Source organism: Loxodonta africana, chromosome 21, assembly GCF_030014295.1.
Source record: "Loxodonta africana isolate mLoxAfr1 chromosome 21, mLoxAfr1.hap2, whole genome shotgun sequence".
Taxonomy (NCBI): domain Eukaryota; kingdom Metazoa; phylum Chordata; class Mammalia; order Proboscidea; family Elephantidae; genus Loxodonta; species Loxodonta africana.
In genome coordinates, this window is record NC_087362.1 from 78431138 (window position 1) to 78452784 (window position 21647).

General features: G+C 42.7%; 1 protein-coding gene across 7 annotated transcripts in view; it reads right to left on the reverse strand.

The window, feature by feature from the left end:
- Positions 1 to 3311: 3311 nt before the first annotated feature.
- LOC100675924 (bromodomain-containing protein 7-like) overlaps positions 3312 to 21647 on the reverse strand; it is a 28011-nt gene continuing 9675 nt past the window's right edge. For 4 of the 7 annotated variants that reach the window (XM_064274152.1, XM_064274155.1, XM_064274154.1 and 1 more), the window contains 8 exons: positions 15903 to 16009; positions 15373 to 15529; positions 13197 to 13308; positions 11862 to 11918; positions 9761 to 9875; positions 9052 to 9252; positions 8796 to 8939; positions 3312 to 8467 (listed from right to left, as the gene is read on the reverse strand). In XM_064274152.1, the coding sequence (XP_064130222.1) occupies positions 9062 to 9252; positions 9761 to 9875; positions 11862 to 11918; positions 13197 to 13308; positions 15373 to 15529; positions 15903 to 16009 (739 nt within the window). In that variant the 3' untranslated portion in view covers positions 3312 to 8467; positions 8796 to 8939; positions 9052 to 9061. The remainder of the gene's footprint in view (positions 8468 to 8795; positions 8940 to 9051; positions 9253 to 9760; positions 9876 to 11861; positions 11919 to 13196; positions 13309 to 15372; positions 15530 to 15902; positions 16010 to 21647) is intronic. The other 3 variants (XM_064274157.1, XM_064274159.1, XM_064274158.1) reach the window with 3 other exon arrangements.

Consider the following 21647-nt stretch of genomic DNA (forward strand, 5'->3'; position numbering starts at 1 on the left):
TGGGGGGCTTCTCCCTTGAGGACTGAAAAAGAAACCAGTTGTTGACAGTGCCGAATTAAGGGGTGGGCTATATAGGCAGCTGCCTGGGGTGAGGGGCTTCATGGGATACCAAACCAATATGTATCAAAAATGACTTTGAGTAAAATATTATCAAAGCAAGTATATATCAAACAGTTATCCTAAGTTGATATAGATGTTCCCAAAGTGCGTGTTGCTGCACAGTGGCATAAATAGGTTGCACAAAACCCTGCTGCCTAAATGGCCTGGTGGTGTCAGTCCTCCACTAACTTTATAAAGGGGAGGAGAGAGAATCAAGGTCAACATCAGCCCCAGGCTGAGTCATATGAGGTGGAGGCAGACACACCTCCTCTTTCTGCCATCTTTACCAATTCTGACACCAGCCCTCCCTCCCGCGGCACTCTCTACTTCTCCGCTGGGTTCGAGAATTCATTGCAGTGGCCACACGGAGCTCATAGGCAGTACTGACAATTATGGGATTTATTAGGTAAGTAACAGGTTACAGTCCAGGCTCAGGAACACTCAGCGTACAGTTCTTCCATCAGGACAGCCTCTTTTCAGCTGTGCTGGCCGGCATACCTCTCTCTGGCCCTTGGCCTCTGCCTCGCTCAAGCAAGTGTTACAAAGCTCCTTTAGCCCCTGCCAGTCAGTCCCCAGAGGCACCCCAGGCACTCAGCTTTCTTTTTCCATGGGCTGGGAAGCTCACTGCATGGTCTCCTGCCAGTCTCTTCTGCTACCTCTTCTCACTGTAACTCAGGGTTACAGCTTGCTCTCTCTCTCTGGTTCCAGGAGCTTCTCAGTGCAGGTATCCTAGGTCCAAAGGCCACACTCTGCACTCCTGGCTGTTCTTCCCTGGTAGTTGTACAATCCTCCCTTTCCCACCGCCAAGGTGGCTTATTTCAAGCCTAGCAGGATGGCAAAGCTGACCAGCCCTCTTGGTGGGCTACGATCACTTGGGTGGGGATTTGTCCTCGTGAAGTCATTGGACAAACACTCTGATATTTAAACAAATTAAATTTATTGAAGGAATGAGTTGTGGGAGAGCATGAATTCAGCTGGCTTACAGGCCTTTCAGGCAAAACAAAGAGATAGTTAACAAAACAAGGAGATGGCTTCGCATCAAAGCAATGGCAGGAAAGGAGGTGAGATTTGCAAGGTTGGCAATTAACTGTGAAACTTTATCGGTTTTTAGTCTCACATAAATATCTCATACTTGATACAATTTAACTAAGGAAGTATTTCTAAAGTAAAAAACAAACAATTTTGACATGAAAGTTTAGTGATATGGAAGTTTAGTGATGTGTTTGCAGCTGGTCCAGCTTAATTGGAAGCTTTGAATACAGAACTGATCTTTAGTTAGGAAAGTCTAAATAAATTCTGCTTATTTAGCTGATAGGAAAGAAATAATGCTTAGGTGTTTGCTGGGGAACTTAAGTTCCAAAGGACAAGCTCCATTCCTGGCTCTTCTTGATGGTAGTGAAGCCTCCCTTCTGACGTGGTATTATATTAGCTCCCTTTAAGCATAGCTGGATGGCAAAACTGACCAATCCCCTCATTATGGTTCCATAAATCTTCCTTTGCATGGTCCCACCCCCCACCCCTGCAAGGGTTCCATGCACCTTATTTGCATTATTAGCAAGCTGTCCAATCTTGGTGGGCCACAGGCACCTTATTTGCATAGTCCCACCCAATCATTTTATGAGGGCTAGGAGACCATGGCTAGAAGGACCATATATTAGTAATTCACTACACTGTACCTGCTTATTTAAACTAATTACTATTTTAATATATTGCAAAAAGTTCACCACTATGCTAGTATGAAAACTTCAGTTTCTTCACCATTTATCGTGATGCTGTTTATGGGCCCGGTTTTGAAGATTTTTGTTTTCTTCGTATGAGTATATGTGCACATTATGAACAGATGCTGTCTTAGTTACCTAGTGCTGGTATAACAGAAATACCACAAGTGGATGGCTTCAACAGAGTTTTCTCTCATAGTCTAGTAGGCTAGAAGTCCAGATTCAGGGCATCAGCCCCAGGGGAAGGCTTTCTCTCTCTGTTGGCTGTGGAGGATGGTCCTTGTCATCAATCTGGCACTGGACTAGGAGCTTCTCAGCACAGAGACCCCGGGTCCAGAGGACACGCTCTGCTCCTGGCACTACTTTCTTGGTGTATGAGGTCCCCCGTCTCTCTGCTTGCTTCTGTCTTTTATATTTCAAAAGAAATTGACTTAAAACCCAACCTAATCTTGTAAATTGAGTCTTGCCCCATTAACATCATACAAGTAGGATTTACAACCCATAGGACAATTGCATCAGATGACAAAATGGTGGATAATCACACAATACTGGGAATCATGGACTGGTCAAGTTGACACAGATTTTGGGGGACACAATCAATCCATAAGAGATGCTAGTAACTGTAATTCTAATCTAACACCCTGGCAACTCTGTATATGTCTACGAGGTCCAGTTGGTTGATTGTGGCATTTAGATCTTCCGTGTCTTTACTGAGCTTCTTTCTGGATGTCCTCTCCTTCACCGGAAGTCTCCTACTATTATTGTGGAGCCGTCCATCTCACTTTTCAATGCTGATAGAGTTTATGTATCTTGCAGCCCTGTCATTGGGTGCCTAAAAATTTAATATGGTTATATCTTCTTGGTGTATTGTCCCTTTAATCATTATATAGTGTCCTTCCTTATCTTTTCTGATGGCTTTAACTTTAAAGTCCATTTTGTCGGAAATTAATATTGCCACTCCTGCTCTTTTTTGATTGTTGTTTGCTTGATATATTTTTTTCCATCCTTTGAGTTTTAGTTTGTTTGTGTCTCTAAGTCTAAGGTGTGTCTCTTGTAGGCAGCATATAGATGGATCTTGTTTTTTAATCCATTCTGCCACTCTCTGCCTCTCTATTGGTGCATTTAGTCCTTTTACATTCAGGGTAATTATGGATAGGTATGAATTTTGTGCTATCATTCTGATGCCTTTTTTTGTGTGTTGACAGTTTCTTTTTCCCACTTGATTTTATGTGCTGAGTAGATTTTCTTTATATATTGTCCTTTCCTCATATTTGTTGTCGTTGATTTTGTGTCTGCTGAGTCTATTTTTCCCTTGTATTTTATTTTGATGAGTAGGATAGTTTGTCTCCTTTGTGGTTACCTTATTTACCCCCGTTTTTCTAAATTTATAACTTTTATTTCTTTGTATCACCGTATCTTCCTCTCCATATGGAAGGTGTATGATTACATTTCTTAGTCCCTCTTTATTATTTTAATGTCGTCTTCTTTTATATAATAACATTGCCATTACCCTGTGTTGGGCTTTTGCTTTTTTTTTTTTTAACTTGCTTGTTTCTTTTTATTTTGATTTCTCTGTCTGGGTTGACTTCTGGTTGCTCTGACCACTGTTCTAGTCTTGGGTCGATACCTGATACTATTGATTTCCTAACCAACAATCTCCCTTTAGTATTTCTTGTAGTTTTGGTTTGGTTTTTACGAATTCCCTAAACTTGGGTTTATCTGGAAATGTCTTAATTTCACCTTCATATTTAAGAGACAGTTTTGATGGATATATGATTCTTGGCAGGCATTTTTTTTCCTTCAATTTTTTAAATATGTCATCCCATTGCCTTCTTGCCTGCATGGTTTCTGCCGAGTAGTCTGAGCTTATTCTTATTGGCTCTCCTTTGTAAGTGACTTTCTTTTATCCCTCGCTGCTCTTATAATTGTCTCTTTATCTTTGGTTTTGGCAAGCGTGATTATGTCTTGGTGACTTTCTTTTAACATTTACCTTACGTGGAGTTCGATGAGCATCTTGGATAGATATCTTCTCATCTTTCACAATATCAGGGAAGTTTTCTGCCAACAAATCTTCAACAACTTTCTCTGTATTTTCTGTTATCCCTCCCTGTTCTGGTACTCCAATCACTTGTAGGTTATTTCTCTTTGATAGAGTCCCACAGGGCTCTTAAGGTTTCTTTTTTTTTTAATTTTTATCTGATTTTTCTTCAAATATATTAGTGCCAAGTGATTTATCTTTGAGTTCAGAAATTCTAGCTTCTACTTGCTCACTTCTGCTCCTCTATTATCTAATTCTATAATTTTGTTAATCTGAATTTCTGATTGCTGTCTATGGATTTTTCCAGCTTATTAAACTTTTCATTATGTTCCTGAATAATCTTTCTAATTTCTTCAGTTGCTTTATTTGTGTGTTTCTTGGCTTGTTCTGTGTATTGCCTCATTTCCTTCCTGATGTCTTGAAGGGTTCTATATATTAAACTTTTGTATTCTGCATCTGGTAATTCCAGGAATGCACTTTCATCTAGAAGATCCCTGGATTCTTTGTTTTGAGAGCCTGTTCAGGTGATCATGGTCTGTTTCTTTACGTGACTTGATATTGACTGTTTTCTCCAAGCCATCTATAAGTTATTGTATTAGTTTACGCTTGCTTACTGTGTTTTAGCTGCTTGCCTTGTTTTGTTTTGGTATACCCCTATGGGTACCTTGAGTGAGCTGGCTTGATTATTTTCGCCTTTGGAGCTGTGGTGTCCTGTCCCCAGCTGGCTAGAGCTGTTTTCAGGTATATCAGTCTAGGAGTCCATTCAGTTTTCTTGTATGAATTCAGCTCAGGTTTCCAGGTAGCTGATTTCAAGTGTGTGGTACAGGCTCTGTCCTACAGTCTTAGAGGGGCAGGGGTGATTGGCGTCTATAGTGGTTTCTGATTATAGCAGGGGGTCATGCTCTGAACAAAGCAGGGGGCTGAGAACCAACCCCCAAGTGTCTCTGAGGAAAATACATCTCTGTTCCCTAGAGTGTGCTGGTGGGTGGGTTCTGTAGAGGGACCATGGGCACCCAATGTTTTTGGTTGTAAGGACTGGGAGGTACCAGTTATCTTTGTACCCCTGTCGTGGGTGGTTGGGTGACCTGAGTGGAGCTACTAGTCCTTAGGTCCCTGATGTGGGTAGGTGAGGACCTTGTTTAGTAGGCAAAGCAATGTCAAACGTCAAACACCCATCTCTCCACCGCACAGCTGAAATGATTGGACTTTGCCTACAAGGGCCTATTCTCCTGAAATAGGCCCACACAGGTCCATGCAGAAGGGAAAGGTATTCAAGGTCCACGGATGCTTTATGCCTGGACAGGGACCGCTTGTGTCCTGAGCTCCCCCGGTTAATGGAGCTAGCAAATTATCTTTTCCCCCCAATTGCAAAGCTTTTCCTTCCCCAAGGCCGGGAGGATGGCTCTACGTGCTCACCAGGGTCTATCTGCGGCACAGGGATTCCAGCTGCTGAAGCTGGCTTGGGGGTGGGGGTGGGGGTGGGGGACGCAGTAAAATATACACAAGTACTTAGCTTTCGCCAAGTACGCACCGTTCTCCTCAGGTTCCAGAGGTGTGAGTGGGCTGTGTGGCTGCTTCTCCCTGAGGAAACTGCAGCCGAACGCGAGTACCTGCCCACCGCCACCGCTGTCGCCCTGGGAATGGTGCCTGAGGGCTCTCCGAGATTCAGGTCTGGCAACTCCTCTCCACTTCTGAACGGCCTCTTCCTCCCCCTGCCCCTCAGTTCTTGTCTAAGCCTGCCTTTGATGCTCAGGGCTCCCAGCTTGTCACAAATATACTCGTTTCACTTGGTTTTTAGGGTCTTTGTTGTAAAGAGGGCTCGACGGAAGCGTCTGCCTATTTTGCCATCTTGGCTCCGCCTCCTAGGCATAGGTTTTTAAAAGATTATTAGGTCATCTTTAACTCTCCTGAGACAATCAGTTTTCCTTCACTCTATTTGTTCTTATTAATTTTCAAATTCCAAATAGTCACACTGACAATCACAGTGAAAGAGGTTCCTGCTTGGGCGTTTTATAGGTGGGCTCTACACAATCCTAGCAGGGTCTGTTACTTAATTTGTTTACCAGTCTAGGCTATATACATCTCAGATTTTTATCCCTGTTTTTTATTTTAGACTACACAGTTTATATACTGAACCAGACTCAGCAGTCCAATTACTGGTTATAGAAGGGGACCACGTGTCTCCTGGTCTCCTACTTAATTAAACTGGCTGGGCACTTGACCTTTGTATTCCAGATAAAAGTAGATCAGGATTACTTCAGTGGGTAAGGCTGAGACACAGGTGACCTTTGGGAAACAGTATATTGAAATGTAAACGTTCCTTTAAGCTCAGTAACTGACCTACTCAAGGATGTTTTACTTTATCTTACTTGGCTTATCCCTTTTCTACAGTGTCAAACAACCCTCTCAAAAAAGGCAGAAAAAAAAAAAGATAAGTTAATGCCATGAAACAGTTTTTGCTTTTTTTTGACCACCTAATCCTATACAAGGACATCATTTCCATCAGGTACTTAAGGGGCTGAACCATAGTAGTAAACTCTAAAATTACTTTAAATATGTTCCTTTGTTCTTCAAGGTGTAGTGGAGAAATCTCACTGGATAGGGACATTTAAAAAAAGTTTCTTAGTTACGGTCAGTGAACCCTAAGGCTCATCACTACTCGGAAAGCACTTGGCCAGGCCGGGTCTGCTCCCACTTTCTGCTGGGTATGGCAATAGCCCGAGCCACACACTGCTTCCTCACGGAGGCCCTTACTGCTGGGTATGGCAATAGCCCGAGCCACACACACTGCTTCCTCACGGAGGCCCTTACTGCTGGGTATGGCAATAGCCAGAGCCACACTGCTTCCTCACGGAGGCCCTTACTGCTGGGTATGGCAAGAGCCCGAGCCACACTGCTTCCTCACGGAGGCCCTTACTGCTGGGTATGGCAATGGCCAGAGCCACACTGCTTCCTCATGGAGGCCCTTACTGCTGGGTATGGCAATGGCCAGAGCCACACACACTGCTTCCTCACGGAGGCCCTTACTGCTGGGTATGGCAATGGCCAGAGCCACACTGCTTCCTCACGGAGGCCCTTACTGCTGGGTATGGCAAGAGCCCGAGCCACACTGCTTCCTCACGGAGGCCCTTACTGCTGGGTATGGCAAGAGCCAGAGCCACACTGCTTGCTCACGGAGGCCCTTACTGCTGGGTATGGCAATGGCCAGAGCCACACTGCTTCCTCATGGAGGCCCTTACTGCTGGGTATGGCAATGGCCAGAGCCACACTGCTTCCTCACGGAGGCCCTTACTGCTGGGTATGGCAATGGCCAGAGCCACACTGCTTCCTCACGGAGGCCCTTACTGCTGGGTATGGCAAGGGCCAGAGCCACACTGCTTCCTCACGGAGGCCCTTACTGCTGGGTATGGCAAGAGCCCGAGCCACACTGCTTCCTCACGGAGGCCCTTACTGCTGGGTATGGCAAGAGCCAGAGCCACACTGCTTCCTCACGGAGGCCCTTACTGCTGGGTATGGCAAGAGCCAGAGCCACACTGCTTCCTCACGGAGGCCCTTACTGCTGGGTATGGCAAGAGCCCAAGCCACACTGCTTCCTCACGGAGGCCCTTACTGCTGGGTATGGCAAGAGCCCGCGCCACACTGCTTCCTCACGGAGGCCCTTACTGCTCGGTATGGCAGTAGCCCGAGCCACACACACTGCTTCCTCACGGAGGCCCTTACTGCTGGGTATGGCAAGAGCCAGAGCCACACTGCTTCCTCACGGAGGCCCTTACTGCTGGGTATGGCAATAGCCCGAGCCACACTGCTTCCTCACGGAGGCCCTTACTGCTGGGTATGGCAATAGCCCGAGCCACACTGCTTCCTCACGGAGGCCCTTACTGCTGGGTATGGCAATAGCCCGAGCCACACTGCTTCCTCACGGAGGCCCTTACTGCTGGGTATGGCAATAGCCCGAGCCACACTGCTTCCTCACGGAGGCCCTTACTGCTGGGTATGGCAATAGCCAGAGCCACACTGCTTCCTCACGGAGGCCCTTACTGCTGGGTATGGCAATAGCCCGAGCCACACTGCTTCCTCACGGAGGCCCTTACTGCTGGGTATGGCAATAGCCAGAGCCACACTGCTTCCTCACGGAGGCCCTTACTGGGATGAACCACCAACATGAGATCTGTTAAGTTAGGTTATAATTCTTTAAGCAGTGTAGCAAATGTGGGATTTCAGTTATTTTGGGGACTTCTTTAATTAATGGTTCCCAAAAAAAGCAAGTGTCTTTTTTTTGTTTGTTTTTAGCTTCTCTCAATTTTATCACTATAGCCTCAGATTCAGCCCAGGCAAAGGTCATGGGGCTAACTTAGCAGACACGTACAATGTAACTCAGAGTCCCAGATTCAGCTTTATTACCTAATAGAAGTCCAATCTCTGGAACATTAAAATTATTCCAAAGTTTGATTAAAAACACATTTTACAAATATTTAATATCCTCTAAAAAGCATTTCCAAGTTAAGAATGAAAAAAATATATGTATGTACATTATATATAATCAAATCCAGTTAGCTTCAAATCCCATCAGGTCCACATTTGGCAACATCAGTCTTGTTAAGGTCTTCAAAATCTGAAAGAAAATGACATACTGACTGACTTCCACTTTATTCAGCATTTTTTTTTCTTTTAATTAAAAAAGGGAAGTGAAGTTAAAGCTAGCATCCAGAAGAATAAGTGCTAATCAAGCCCTTAACACTGAATGTGGCTGTCACTGTAGCTATTGTTGTGAAGGTGGTAAATCTATTAATTCTTTAGACAAGATGGAAAGAAAACACAAAGTAGTTAATACATTAAAAGCACACAAAGACAAAACCTTTTCCACTGCTCTCTGAAGGGGGAAGGCTGACGTTCCTTCTCCTCACAACAGTGCTCCACTCCCAGAAAGACAGGGCACATACCTTCTGTTAAATCTACAAAGTTGTTTTCTACGCTGGGGGAAGGAATGGAAATCCCCACTGCTTTTCGAACTCCATACATGCTGACAATATCACCAGGAGTAACTTGCTATGCAAGTTCTTTAAGATTATTGGTCATCTGTTCAGCTAAAAAGAAAAAATACCAAAATAAAAAAGGTACCGAAATGATTCTTTCAGATGATTTAAAAAAAATCAAAAGAATGGTAAACGTATAAATGCATTCTACATTTTTCACTACCTGGAGGTTTTCACTTTAAGCACCCCCAACTCTCCTTGTACCTAAGGTGCCACATACCGAGGTGCATTTCTCTGTATGAGGGACCCAAGAGACAGATCATGTTGGGAGGGGGTCTCGTGCTCAGACGTTCATTCTGGGCTTCCTGGAGCTCCCTAAGCAATTTCGTGGTCTCGTCAAGTTTCCTCTGGAACGCTTCAGCTTCTGTGTGGTAAGCAAAAGAACACACTAAGGAAAACATGGACATACTTATGTTTGAGCCTGTGCAGTACACTGAGTCCTAGTCTCTGGGGCTTTGCTATTTATTGACAGGTCTTTTCTCCTCAAAGGAGTTGTTGCCACAGGCCCTCGAGTTGATTCTGACTCACAGCGACCCAGTGACAGAGCAGAACTGCCCCATAGGGTTTTCTTGGCTGTAAGCTTTAAGGAAGCAGATCACCAGGTCTCCCTCCCATGGAGCGTCTGGGTGGGTTCGAGCTGCCAACCTTTTGGTTAGCAGCCAAGCGCTTAACTGTTGCGACACCAGAGTTCTTTCTCAAAGGAGAAATCCCCCTTTGAGATAACTACCATGGGTATGCTTTACTGTTCATTTAAGCATTAACCAAGATTTTGCTGTAATGAATGGCTACATCAGTCTATACTAATGTGACATTAAGCCTTGACTCCCTGTGTTGTGTGGCGTTTCCATCAAACCCCTTGGAGAAGCTCTCACCTTCGGAGTAAAAAACATCAACTGGCGTGCCAAAGTTTGTGACTGCTTTCAGTGCTATGAGCCTGTCCTGGTTACTGTAGTCCAAATGCCCTGCCAGCTCTGTTTCTGTAACCTGCTTTAAAAAAAATAATAATTTGAACTTGCAAAGACACTACTAACTAGAAATTAGTAAGACAGGCAAAGTTATCCCGCCTATTTACTTTGGAGTCATAATTTGGATGCCTACAAAAAAATATCTACCCAGAATACCCTTTTAAATTGTTATTTCAAATCCTGGCAAAAAAGTATCCTTCCATAAACCCATACTTCTCTGTGAAGTAATGATACCTTGTATGTAATTTGCATCATTTGTTTTCTATGGCAACCATACAAAGAGAAAGATCAACACAAGCCTTGTTGCTGCCTGAACTGTGAAGAGCATTTGGTGATTCTGACAATGCCCTGTTTCTGAGACGACAAAGTCCTATGTTTCAGCCCACCCATTTGTGTTCTGTAGTAAATCTTTACCATACGATGCTTCCTGGACGGCCTCTAGGCCCCAAAGCTAGGCTGTCAGTGTTGCATGGGAGAAACAAAATCCTAAAAAGGGTGGAGTTTTATTTTTGGAACCACAGGACTCAGTTTCCACAACTGCAACACTGCCTTTTAGGAACAGATGAACCCAGATAAACAACACAAAATTAACGCCTCCAATGTATATACTATGGTATTGCTCTCCAAGCAGAATCAATCTGAACACCTGATTTCTTACCTACATATGGGCTACAAGTATGTGGTAAGGAAAAGCTGTATAACTGTACAACTTGGCACCAGCATATATTTATGGTTTGCCATTTCAGCTGGGCCCTGAACCCTACCCTACGCTCTTTTACTTCTGACCCAACTTCCTATTCTCAAACATTCTTTCACTCTTGCCCCCTCACTAAGCACATGACCTTGCTTTGCTGCCTCTTTCTTAGAAAATGACATGGTTGTGTAAATTCCTTTACCTGATCTCCTATCTCCAATTTCTCTTTCCCCTCAGTTAAAGCACTTAAGTCTCTCCAACCTTAAATGCCTCTCTAACCCAGTTTTCCTCCATTCATTTTGCTCCCTGAAATGACACTTGCTGGTCGTCTTTTAACTGGGTTTCTATGCAGCATCTGACACTGCTCGGCTGTCTCTCCTCCTGGCTATCATTCTTTCATGGTTCTCCAGACTGAACTACTGGTCTCCTCCAAAGTCTGTCCTCTTGACCTTTCCCCAGTCCATATGTCTCCCTGACAGTCTCCGTGCTAATGACTGAAATAAAATTCTACTTTTAAGTCGACAACTTCCAGGTCCACATCCACAACCCAGATCCTGGAGATACTTCTCAAATCCCACTTACCACATCTGAAACAGAATGTACTTTCTTTCCCTACCACCAGGTGTTCTCTTTCTCCTGTACTCCCTATATAAGCTAATGATACTATTATTTAACCCCACGTACCAGGTCCTGTCAAGTTCTACTGTAGTTCCGAAATCATCTTCTTTTACGCTGTCATGCTAGTCATTTTTTTTTTTTTTGCTTAGACAAGTCCCAGAGCGTCTCACTAGTCCTCCTTCCTCCAGACTCTCTCCTCCACAGTTTATCATAGCACCGTATCTTCTAGGATAAAATCCTAACTTCTTAGCACTGCAAACAAGACTCTTCATCATTTGGTCCTCATTACCTTTCCTTCTTCCTCTCCAAAGGCAGCCCTTGGCCACCCACTTCCTGAGCTCTATGCACACCCTGCTCTCTGATACACTATGTCACGACACACGCAGCTCTGCCACTTGAAATGTCTGGCCCTATCTGACTGGATAATGCCTACTCCTCCTTCAAGACCCCGTCCATAAGGCATCTCCTCTGTGAAGAACCTATGTAACGTCAGGTGTTTCTCCAACCTGTGTTTCCACAGGAGATACACTACACTTGCATGATATCCTTATTTCCAGGCTTGTCTACTGCACTAGCAGCTACTGAGATCCCCAGGAGCAAAAACACGTGCCTTTTATCTCTGGAGGTACGCAATAAATATTTTTCTTTTATAACTTATTCTCTATTTACATTTTGTATGAAGAATAACATAATCACCTCCATGTCATTTGTTGTGTCAAATGTCCTGGTCTGTCCTTCATCTTCAGGTGATGACTAGAAGGATAAAGAAAAACAACACCTTATTAAAACATACGAAAAGAAAATAGGCAAATACCAAATTTCATGGTAAGAGAAAAGGAACACGAATATAAATTATTGGAAAATGAGTTAAAGACGATTACTGGCATTTTGACAGTGTTTTGAGTCAGGGGTACCTATTTTACTGATATTTTATTTGTGATCAAAAGTTACACACATTTTTAAAAGGTATCTGATAACTAATAAAATGGAGTCTGTTTTCAACAAGTGCAGTGCATCTGCTACGACAGGACGGAAGGAACTCTAGAGACTGCTCTGCATTAACAGAGGCAATATTCTCTGAAAAAAGATGATCATTCTAAAATATTCGATACTACAAAGAATGTGAAGTTTTCCATAATCCTGTTCTTCAAAAATAATGGATATAATAAACAATAGACATATGTATCATGGACATCAATCAATAATGATCCTTTTGTCTTTTTTGGAAAGGTGTACTGTGATTTATTTAACCAATTCCGAATTTTTTTAAATTATAAACAAACGTTACAAGGATATCCTTATATATATCTCCTATTCTTATTCTCTAGGACAAATTCCAAGAAGAGAAAATGCTTGCTCAAAGGGCAGAGAAACTTTTATTACCCAAATGAAGGATATTCAGTTTTGGTTAAAGACAATTAACTCAGATTGTTGGGCAGGATGTATTTTTGAACTGACGTCTAGGTTCACACAGTTTAGGGGAAGAAAGCAGGTGCGTGTGCTAAGATTTCACAGCAGTTATCACTGAATTCTTAGGTCCTGACTTCAGCTCTGCTGATAGATCACCCAAGGAATGACAACCATACGTGCAGCTGTGGGCAGAGGACACAGCCGCTACAGCCACTATTAAGAGTTATGACCTGTTCTAAGATGTATCAATGGGTCTCAACCCACCTGGAGCAAAGGAGAATGAAGAACACCAAAGACACAAGGTAATTATGAGCCCAAGAGATAGAAAGGACCACATAAACCAGACACTGCATCGACCTGAAGCCAGAAGAAGTAGATGGTTCCCAGTTACAACCGATGACTGCCCTGACAGGGAGCGCAATGGAGAACCCCTGAGGAAGCAGGAGAGCAGTGGAATGCAGACCCCCAATTCTCATAAGGAGACTAGACTTAATGGTCTGACTGAGACCAGGGGAACAGAGTTCAGCTGTTATATGGTTAATCCCATAGTTGCATAACACTGAGTGACTGATGTTTAACAGCCAATAAAAAATTAGCCTGTTTCTTTAGCAGGGCTCTTACCATCTCCAACTCTTGAAGGGTTCTAGAATGCCCTCCTTTTGTTAAAGCATCCAATAAACTATCTTCCATAACATATGGATAATCTTGACAGGCAGCCAAAAACTCATGGATGCTGAAAGAGAGTGATGGCAAAGTCACTTTCATATAAATCATCTCCATTGGGTTAATCTTTCTACATAGTCAAATATTTTCATTGGATGTTCTTAGTTTATACACCATAATATAAAACTTTTTGTCTAGGTATGACATTTTACTTATTTACCAGTGATAACTTATCACCCTGAGAGAATTACGCAGTATCAAGAACACAGTGAAAACGAAACGTTCCTCGGGATTCTCCAAAGAAAACTAATGATGAAAGGGTCCAAAGCTCAGTCCCCAGAGCTGCTCACCGCTTTACGTTTCCTACCCACAGTGATCTCATTTCCCTCAGTCCTTTCATTGTGTACTAAAAGACCCTCCAAGGGACACCTCCAGTTTGGACGATACACCTTTGACAGCTCCATTTGGATGTCTAGTAGGCATCTCAAACTTAAAATGTCCTAAGCTGACTTATTGGATCTTCTTCCCAAAGCAGCTCCTTCCAAAATCTTCCCCTTCTAATAGCAGCTTCATCTTTCTAGGCTGAAACTCCTGGAGTCATCTTTGGCCTCTCTCTTTTACACCCCACTTCAACCAGTGAGGAAATTCTATTGGATCTACTGGCTTCTCAACACTTCAGGTGCTACTCCCACAGTCCCTGCCGTCTAGATGATGACAGCAGTCTCCCTGATTTGCAGACTCCTCTTCACACAACAGCCAGAATGATTCTTTTTAAATTATAAGCCAGATTGATTCAGTACTCTGTTCAAAATCCACCAGTAGGTTTCCATCTCAGAAGAAAACGCCAACTCCTCACAACTATCTACCCCAACTGTTACTTCTCTGTAACTTTTACCTTCACTTGCTCTGCTCCTTACAGATCAATCTCCTTGCTGTTCCTTGAAAGTGTCAGGCAGGCTCCCACCTCAGGGCTTTTGCATTGCTTGTTTCCTCACCTCCTTCAGTTTTTGCTCAACTTTCACCTTCTTGGCAAAGTCTTCCCTGACCACCCTACTTAAAATCACACCCCTCTCCCAATCACGGTGCTCCCTTATCTTCCTTTGCTGCTTTACCTTTCTCCAAAGTACTCATTACCACCCGAGAGGAGGACTTTGTCAGTGTCGCTCCCTTGTGGAACCGCCAGCATCTAGAAGAATGCCCAGCAGCGTGGACACACAATGCCTATTTGTGGAACTCACAGACAAATACTGGGGAACGAATTTGTTCACGCTAGTGAGAACACGTCTGAAGGATATAAATTCCTCGATCTTCAACCACACTCCATCTGACTTAGGGGCCCCTGTCTGGTTCTAATCTAATCAAAACAAAACACTACACATATATGAAAGTGACCAGATTTCCCCTTTGTCAGAAAACCGGGGAATGATTATAGACTAAAATTCTCTCTTGCACGTAATGAAGTTGACAAACTACCAGTGCAGTGCCAAGAAGGAATAACCCAAGCTCAATGTCCCACTCTGAGCCAGAAGCCTGACAAAATCAGGCTGATACCTCACTCTGCTGATGGGACGCAAAGTGTCCAGCATTCTAAACTGGAACACAGAAAGAATCTTCCCCCTGAAACACGTAATAAGGGATGGTTGAGTGTGAGTGCACCAGTCTGTTTGGCATGTAATGGGCCAGAAAAACTTATATGTGAGTTGCCTTAGGAATCGAGTCATCCACCACGTCCTACCTCATATCAAAAGTGACCAATTTTGGGAACACAACTCATTGACACAGAAATGTTACAGCAGATCGGATGATACTTTGACATTTTGAAATAACAGGCTCCTGAGCACTAGTATAAACTGAAGTATGCAGCATCTTTAAAAAAATATTTTTGTAAGAATTAAAATACTACAGATGCCAACATCAGAACATACTGGGGAGATATGCTCTCTCTTTAATATACTCAGTTTCTACTAAAGAGTAATGATAACTAAGGATCTATTTAACACCTGTCAGTTTTGGAGGGAAAAAACTGAACACATCTTCCGCCACTTGGATAACTCTGTAAGTCTATCCACAAATCACATACCTACATTGTTATTTTAGAAGAATGTGGTACTCAGAATATTAACTGGAGACTCACCCAAAACCACTCAGAAGATCACAGTCTTCACCATAGGTTGAGTAGATTAAATCAGAATCATCCTTGCTGATATTTGCAAATGTGGAGTCATAATGTGGGGCGTAAGAACTATAGGGTCCATAATTTAAGTATAACACTGTTGATAAAAAATTAAATACTACAACACAATTCAACTTAGACATCCATCTATTTTCTTGCTTTATTAAAAGATCATTGTATTCCAACTTTACTACTTCATCAACTGGTACACATAACTAAGACATTTCCCCAGCTACTTGTGAAGTCACAACTCAAGGGAATTTTTCCCCACAGAGGGGAGAGAGGAGAAAAAAAAATGGCCAATGTTGACTCATTTTGAAAACTAATGCCCAATTTTTCAGTTTCTTAAAAAAAAAAAAAAAAAGGTTAACTGATGTTGTGAAAACACCACCAAGAAATCTAGTGGATGATGCAATGAAAGGTGACTATGCTTCCTTTCCCTAGCTCCTGGAAATAGAGACGAAACATGAACTACTAGGCCCAAACCTTACCTGGAGTTACTGTATTCCTTTTATCCTCTTTGAACCCTGCAAAGTATTCACTCCAGACTGAAGTCTTCCAGTGGTCGTTCCCAGTTTTACAGGGCAGTAACCTGGATCTAGAGCATAAGACCACACACAGTGAAGGAGGCATGGTGGTGTAACCATGTGCTACTCTGCAGAGTGCTTTCACTTACACTGCGTCATATCACCCACATGACCCGGGGAAGCGGCTGGCAGCCATTACTATATCCATTTTTAAGATAAAATCTGAGCTTAGAAAGGCAGGAATATAGCTAAGACCAAAGTCATTACACTCCACTGGTTCCTGGAATTCCTTAAAACCATGTGGCACTGAAGACTTTTGTAGAATGAGGCTGAATTTCCAGGGATAGATTTTCTCTTGCCTTTAGCAATAATTAACCTTGATTTAAAATTTAAACTCAATTGAGGACATTCTCTAAAATTATTAAGATATGTTTTTCCTTGATCAAGAATTGGCTGCACTTACTGAGACTTCACGTAAAAAATAAGTGTTTTATTAAAAAGAAAATTTAAAAGCTAGGCTTTCTAAAGGTAAGATGATGGAAGGAAATCAGTAGAAAAGGTTAGTAAAAGCCTGAATAAGGGAAAATACCTGGATGAGAAGTAACAAGAATTCAAAATACATTAAGGATAAATTAGTATCTATTAGAGGCATACTTTAAAGCAATGAGGAATAGCCTCTAAAAATGTGATCTCTGCAGACCAGGAATGTATTTCTATAATAATAGTGGGAATATGTGAAATAAGCAGAACTGAGGTGGGCACCTCAGAGGAAGGAAAAGGATGCTACCAGGAAAAAAACATCTCTAGCAATATCCAACAGAAGGCATGTTTTCTCTCCTGAAGGTAAGTCCTGCTTTTTGTAACATGATCACCCCTAGAGCAGAAATACTATCATAGATAATTAGTGTGATGAAACAGTTTGTAAGAAACATCAAACATCTAAATCAGATTTTTCTTTCCTGGTAAGCAGTCTAGAATTTGATTTCTTAATGGTACAGCTCCACCAGAAGATGAACAAGGATTCTCCCACCTTAACGTAGTAAATGGCCCACAAGGGGAATGGCTGTGAGTGTGAGGAGTCAAGTCAGCTTTGGCCACATCCAACCATGCTTAGAGGAGCTGGACACTCAGGCCAAGAGCAGAGACCAGACCCTGGGTACTGAGAAAGAGCAGAAACTAGGATGTCTCCTAAATCAAGTTAGTTGCATCACCTATCACCAAATTTTCATCACAGCTATACTAGAAAAAGCAATGTTCTCGATCCTATAGCATTTTCTTTGAAAGTGAGAAAGACTTGAAGCACTTATTAATGATCAAAGACTACACCCTATAATGTGGATTATACCTCAACATAATAAAACAAAAATCTTCACAACTGAACCAATAACATGTAAATGGAGAACATCATGTAAATGGAGAAAATACTGAAGTTGTCAAGGATCTCATCTCACTTGAATCTACAATAAACACCCATGGAAGCAGCAGTCAAGCAAATCAAACGACCTATTGCATTGGGCAAATCTGCCGCAGAAGGCCTCTTTAAAGTGTTAAAAAGAAAAGATATCACTTTGAGGACTAAGATGTACCTGACCCAAGCCATACTATTTTCAATCACCCCATATGCATGCACAAGTTGGAGGAAAGATCGAAGAATTATGGTGCTAGTGAAGAATACTGAATATACCATGAACTGCCAGAAGAAAAACAAGTCTGTCTTGGAAGAAGTACAGCCAGAATCCTTCTTGGAGTGGAGGATGGTGAGACTTTGTCTTGTCTTACATACTTTGGATATGTTATTATGAGGAACCAGTCCCTGAAGGACATCATGCTTGGTAAAGTAGAAGGTCAGCAAAAAAAGAGGAAGACCCTCAACAAGATGTACTGACACAGTGGTTGCAACACAGCTTGGTTGGAGATACCGTGAGTGACGTCCCCAGGTCTGTGCCACCTTCACTGAGGGGCTCCCTCAGTGCCATTTTATTTATTTACTGATAAATTGTTTTCTCTTTTTTTTTTTGGTCTTTCTTTTCCTTTTTTTTTTTTTTTTTTGTTGTTGTTGTTATTCTCTTCTTCCTCAACCTGCCTTGCTTTCCTCTCCCAACCACCCAGCCCAGCAAGCAGACCCCATATTCTTGGCAGGCTGTACTGTACTGCTCAGCTGGAGAGCCTCTTGCACACGGCCTCCCCGGGTCTGCACTGTTTCCACAGACGAGCTCCTTCAGCAAGGTATTTTATATTTTTCTTTATCTTGCCCCTTCTCCTTTTCCTTCTCCCTCCCATCTAGGCCCTTTGCTGCTTCTGCCCCTTCCTGATGGGCCATGCCGTGCCACCTGATAGGAGAGACATCAGTACGCTGCCACCCTAATTCTGCCCCACCCCCAATGGACATCACAACTACACTTTTTTTTATTCTTTTTATTTTCTTAATTGATTATCGGTTTCTTCTCTCTCTCTCCCGTATCTTTTCCTTTCTCCTGTCCACCTAGCCCCGTGTGCCACTCACACTTCTTCTCAATAGGTCAAGCCACACCGCTTGGCTAGAGAGCCACTAGCACACAGCCTTTCCAAGTCTGCCCCACCCCCACCCGCCAAATCCTACCGCACCACCATTTTATTTACTTTTTCATTATTTTTTTTACTTCATTTTTTGCCCTTTTTTTCCCCTTCTTTCTCTTCTTTCATCCAGCCATTTAGCTCTGCACATTTCAGGTTCTCCTTAACCTCCTACTATCTGCACCGTGCGCCAAGTGCCATGCTAATACTAATTAGTGCAATACTAATGGCAGATAAAAGACTTTAAAACAAAATCCACCATAAAAGGCAAAGAAGAACACTACATAATGATTAAAGGGACAATCCACCGTGAAGACACAACCATAATAAACATTCTACACACCGAATAACAGGGCTCCAAAATACATAAAACAAACTCTAACAGCACTGAAAAGAGAAACAGATAGTTCCACAATAATAGGAGACTTAAATGCACTACTCTCAGTAAAGGACAGAACATCCAGAAAAAAACTGAACAAAGATACAGATGCTCTAAGGCCACTATCAACCAACTTGACCCCACAGACATATCCAGAACACTCTATCCAACAGCAGCAAAGTACACATCCTTTTCCAACACACATGGAACATTCTCTAGATTAGACCACAAAGTAACCCTCAACAAAATCCAAAACACTGAGATAATACAAAGTATCTTCTCTGATCACAATGCCATCGAAGTAGAAATTAACAGGAAGCACAAGGAAAAAAAATCAGATACATGGAAACTGAGTAACACCCTGCTTAAAAATCACTGGATAATAGAAGAAATCAAAGACAGAATAAAAAAATTCCTACAATCAAATATGAGAATGAAAACATATCATACCAAAGCCTTTGGGACACAGCACAGATAGTGCTCAGAGGTCAATTTATAGCAATAGATGCACGTATCAAAAAAAGGACAAAATCAAAACATTAGCTACACAACTCAAACAAAAAGGAAGAGGACAACAAAAGAAGCCCACAGTCACCAGAAGAAAGGAAATAATAATAAAGATCAGAGCAGAAATAAATAAACAATAGAAAAACAATAAAAAGAAACAACAAAACCAAAAGTTGGCTCTTAGAATCAACAACATTGACAAACCATTGGCCAAAATGACAAAAAAAAAAAAAAAAACAGGAGATGATGCAAATAACCCAAAAAAGAAATGAAATGAGGGACAGTACAATGGACCCAACTGAAATAAAAAGGATTATAACAAAGTACTATGAAAAACTATAAAAAAAAAATAACAAATATGAAAACCTAGAGGAAATGGACAAATTTCTACAAACACACTATCTACCCAAACTAACACAAACTGAAGTTGAAAATCTGAATAGGCCCATAACAAGAGAAAAGGTAATAAAAAAGTAATTTAAAAAAAAAAAAAAAAACTCCCAACAACAACAACAAAAAATGCTGGCCCATATGGCTTCACTGGAGAATTCTACCAAACACTCACAAAAGAGCTTAACACCAGTTCTACTTAAACTATTTCAGAACACAGAAATGGAAGGGATACTTTGGAATTCATTCTATGAAGCCAGCATAACCCTATTAACAAAAGCAAAGACACCACAAGAAAGAAAATGATAGACCAATATCTCTCATGAATACAGATGCAAAAATTCTACAAGAAAATTCTAGCCAGTAGGAGGCGGAGCCAAGATGGCAGAATAGACAGATGCTTCCATCGAGCCCTCTTTACAACAAAGACCCAAAAAAACAAGTGAAACGAGTATATTTGTGACAAGCTGGGAGCCCTGAGCATCAATGGCAAGCTTAGACAAGAACTGAGGGGCACGGGAAGGAAGAAATCATTCAGAAGCGGAGAGGAGTTGCCGGACCTGAATAGCAAGGAGCCCTCGGCACCATTCCTGGAGCAGCGGCGGCGGGCTGGTCCTAGCGTTCAGCCGCAGTTTCCTCAGGAAGAAGCAGCCAGCCACGCAGCCCACTCACACCTCCGGAACCTGAGGAGAAGGGCGCTCTCGGCAAAAGCTAAGTACTTGAGTATATTTTACCGCGCCACCTCCCCACCCCCAAGCCAGCTTCAGCAGCTAAATCCCTAGGCCTGAGGTAGACTCTGCTGAGCACCTGGAGCCATCCTCCTGGTCTTGGGGAAGGAAAAAATTTGCAACTGGGGTGAAAAGATAATTTGCTAGCTCCATTAACCAGGGGAGCTCAGGACACAAGCGGCTCCTGTTCAGGCATAAACCGTCCATGCACCTTGAGCACCTTTCCCGTCTGCATGGACCTGTGTGGACCTATTTCGGGAGAATAGGCCTTTGTTGCCAAACTCCATCCATTTCAGCTGTGTGGTGGAGAGGTGGATGTTTGATGTTTGACATTGCTTTGCCTATTAAACAAGGTCCTCACCTACCCACATCAGGGACCTAAGGACTGCTGGCTCCACTTGGGTCGCCCAGCTACCCACAACAGGGGTTCAGGGATAACTGGTACCTCCCAGTCCTTACAACAAACACTTTGGGTGCCCATGCTCCCTCTGCAGAGCCCACCCACCAGCATGCTTTAGGGAACAGAGACGCGTTTTCCTCAGAGACACATGAGGTCGGTTCTTAGCCCCCTGCCTTCTTCAGAGCTCGACCCCCTGCTGCAATCAGATACGGATATATACGCCAATCACCCCTGCCACTCTAAGACTGTAGGACAGAGCCTGTACCACACACTTGAAATCAGCTACCTGGAAACCTGAGCTGAATTCATGCAAGAAAACTGAATGGACTCCTAGACTGATATACCTGAAAACAGCTCTAGCCAGCTGGGGACAGGACACCACAGCTCCAAAGGCGAAAATAATCAAGCCAGCTCACTCAAGGTACCCATAGGGGTATACCAAAACAAAACAAGGCAAGCAGCTAAAACACAGTAAGCAAGCGTAAACTAATACAATAACTTATAGATGGCTTGGAGAAAACAGTCAATATCAAGTCACGTAAAGAAACAGACCATGATCACCTGAACAGGCTCTCAAAACAAAGAATCCAGGGATCTTCTAGATGAAAGTGCATTCCTGGAATTACCAGATGCAGAATACAAAAGTTTAATATACAGAACCCTTCAAGACATCAGGAAGGAAATGAGGCAATACACAGAACAAGCCAAGGAACACACAAATAAAGCAACTGAAGAAATCAGAAAGATTATTC